Source organism: Myotis davidii, unplaced genomic scaffold, assembly GCF_000327345.1.
Source record: "Myotis davidii unplaced genomic scaffold, ASM32734v1 scaffold684, whole genome shotgun sequence".
In the NCBI taxonomy this organism is placed as follows: domain Eukaryota; kingdom Metazoa; phylum Chordata; class Mammalia; order Chiroptera; family Vespertilionidae; genus Myotis; species Myotis davidii.
The window spans coordinates 1365111-1368195 of record NW_006295564.1 but is presented as its reverse complement, the minus strand read 5'-3'; the positions used below and the strand labels follow the sequence as shown (position 1 = coordinate 1368195).

Here is a 3085-nt window from a genome sequence, read left to right as displayed (position 1 = left end):
GCAGGAGGGCAGAGAGGAGGAGGGCTGGGGGCAGGAGGGCTGGGGGGGGAGTCTGCCCTTCCCACACCCCTGGCCCCGTGCTCAGGCCACACTGCCCTTGCGAATCCAGCACAGTTCTGAGGGAGCTGAGTCCTGGATTAATGAGGCCCATTCATGAGGGCACGTTTCAGAAGTGGGTTAGTCTGACTTGTTCACACGTGGACTTGGAGTCAGGAGCAGTGTTTCAGTCCCAACGTTGTCCCTCACCAGGTGCCTAAGTCACTTCTCTTTGCACCTCGGTGTTTTCACCTGTCCCCCTGACCTGCCGCCGGGGGAATCTGGGCATATACCCACCGTGAACTGGAAAGTCCCATCTTAAATAGCAACTCGCAGCCCCAGCCGAAGGGCAGGTGGCAGGGCGGCTGCCCGAGCTGCATCCTCGGGTTCACATACCCCTTCTCCTGCTCCCCGGCCCAGGTTTCAAGGAGACGGCCTTCCTGTACGCGGTGTCCTCGGCTGCCCTCACCCACACTCTGGCCCGGGCCTGCAGCGCCGGGCGCATGGAGCGCTGCACCTGCGACGACTCTCCAGGCCTGGAGAGCAGGCAGGCCTGGCAGTGGGGCGTGTGCGGCGACAACCTCAAGTACAGCACCAAGTTCCTGAGCAACTTCCTGGGGCCCAAGAGAGGAAGCAAAGACCTGCGGGCACGGGCAGACGCCCACAACACCAACGTGGGCATCAAGGTGAGCAGCTTCCTGGTGGCCCTGAGCCTTCCAGCCAGAGCGCGAGGTCCGCAGGAGGTCCTCCCCCATCTGCCCCCAGCACACATTCAGGCTGGGCACCTCTTTCCTTCAGCCAACATCCCTTGGGCATCAACTTTGGCCCGTGACCGGGAAACAGGGAAGGGTCCTGGGGGTCACAGCGCTGGGCCAGGGGTGGGAGCCAGGGTTGGGACAGGCCATGGTGAGGCAGGAGCATGTTTGGAAAAGGCTCTCCATTCCAAGGACCAGCCTTCCTGGAGGTCTTAGCAGCCAACAGAGTTAGAAACAAGTGAGAAAGCTTTGATCTGGTGCAACCCCCACGCCTCCTCCAATTTTACACACGGGAAGAGGAGGAGGCCCAGACGAGGGAAGGAACTTGGCTGAGGTCACATAGCGGGAGGAGTAGAGGGTAAAGTGTCTCATCTATTTGTGCTGGGAAGGCTGGGAGAGGCGGGGCTCCAACGCTTTAGGAAACCGAGTTCTGCGCCCTCATCACTGAGTTGTGCGACCCACGGCTGCTGTATTCAGTTGCGCACGCCGTCCATGCCACAAGGACTCTGGCCCGGGGAAGGGGCTGCGGCTGAGGTCCAGCCACACTGCTCTCACCACGGCGTGCATGTTGGCACAGGACACTTCTGCCCAGGGGAAGAGGAGCCTCGGGCCGGTTTGCACACAGATGCCACCTGGCTAACGTTCCCATCTTCCTGCCACTCCCCTGCTGGCGTTGGCGGCCCGGGCCCCTGACCCCGCCTCCATTCTGCCTCTCCTCACAGGCCGTGAAGAGTGGCCTCAGGACCACATGTAAGTGCCACGGCGTGTCGGGCTCCTGTGCCGTGCGCACCTGCTGGAAGCAGCTCTCCCCGTTCCGAGAGACGGGCCAGGTGCTGAAGCTGCGCTACGACTCAGCGGTCAAGGTGTCCAGTGCCACCAACGAGGCCTTGGGCCGCCTGGAGCTGTGGGCACCCGCCAGGCTGGACAGTGCCACCAAGGGCCTGGCCCCCCGGCCCGGGGACCTGGTCTACATGGAGGACTCACCCAGCTTCTGCCGGCCCAGCAAGTACTCCCCTGGCACGGCAGGCCGAGTGTGCTCCCGGGAAGCCAGCTGCAGCAGCCTGTGCTGCGGGCGGGGCTATGACACCCAGAGCCGCCTGGTGGCCTTCTCCTGCCACTGCCAGGTGCAGTGGTGCTGCTACGTGGAGTGCCAGCAGTGCGTGCAGGAGGAGCTCGTGTACACCTGTAAGCACTAGGTCTGTTGCCCAGTGTGCCAGCCGGGCACTGCCAGGACCTCCCTCAGTGCCCAGCACCCAGCTGCCCAGCTGGCCCCTCGGGGCAGATACTCCTGCATGCATGCGCTCATCGACGTGCGTGCCAGGCACACATGCTCCTCTCACCATTGCGCCTGGCAGCCTCCCCCTTCCTCAACACTCAGCCGTGAGAGGCGCGGGCTCCACCCTGAACCCCGGGGTCCCCCGTCTTTTTTGAGGACTTGGAGCAGGAAGGCGGAGTGGGAAAGATGTGGAAGGAAACGAGAGAGACCAGGAGGAGGGCAGGCCCGAGGTGTCAGAGGGGACGGAAGAAATCTCCCGCCGTCTCCGTTCCTAGGATAAGTGGCCTAGAGCCGGGAAGATGCAGGGAGTTGAGCTTCTGCGTGAAGAAGGCACAGGGAGGCAGTGCCAGCTGGAAGCCAAGGCTGGAGCCTGGCTGGGATGGGCCAGTCCCTCCCGTGGGCCCTGCCCAGGTCTCAGCGAACCCAGGGACCACAAACCATCATTGCCTAGAGAGGAGGGACAAGGCAGGGGATGGGAGCTGTCGGTTTGGAGAAAGCTTTCTGGGCTTGCGTGGACCAAGTCAGATACTGCGTCCTTGATTATGTTTTTAAAATCTGCCTGTGCTGAGGCCTCTTTCTTGTCTTGAGAGCTGTTACCTGCACCCACCCAGCCCTGCTCAGCAAGAGCACCAGTGGGTGCAAGGCCCAGAGGGAGCGCTGTCCCCGGGGGGGGATCTGATAGTGCATCGAGGCTGCACAGGGAGACAGTGGGCCCTCCCAGTTTTCTCTGGGACACAGACCCTTTAGTCCCAGCCCAGGAGAGGGTGACAGCCCCCTGGTGCCAGGCAGGGATGTGGTGCCAGGCAAGCTCAGTGTCTCGGCTTCCCCTTGAGCTGGCTTTGGTCCCCATGGCTGGGGTCCCCCTGTGCTGTGAGGCCCCAACACAGTTGACATTTGTGACACAGAAGAGTTGGCTTATGCGTCCTGATTCTGGTTACATTTCTACTCTGGCGGCTACTCATCTACTTAAGGTTTTTGCCCTGGGGAGGGATAGGGACATGAAAGTCTTTGCTAAGCC

General features: G+C 62.2%; 1 protein-coding gene across 1 annotated transcript in view; it reads left to right on the top strand.

Annotated features, from left to right (window-relative positions):
- Window positions 1–3079, top strand: part of WNT9B (wingless-type MMTV integration site family member 9B) — a 9564-nt gene extending 6485 nt beyond the window's left edge. Inside the window, exons 3-4 of the mRNA XM_006770286.2 lie at window positions 457–722; window positions 1514–3079. Coding sequence (XP_006770349.1) covers window positions 457–722; window positions 1514–1987 — 740 coding nt within the window. The 3' untranslated portion in view covers window positions 1988–3079. The remainder of the gene's footprint in view (window positions 1–456; window positions 723–1513) is intronic.
- The last annotated feature ends 6 nt before the right edge of the window (window positions 3080–3085 follow it).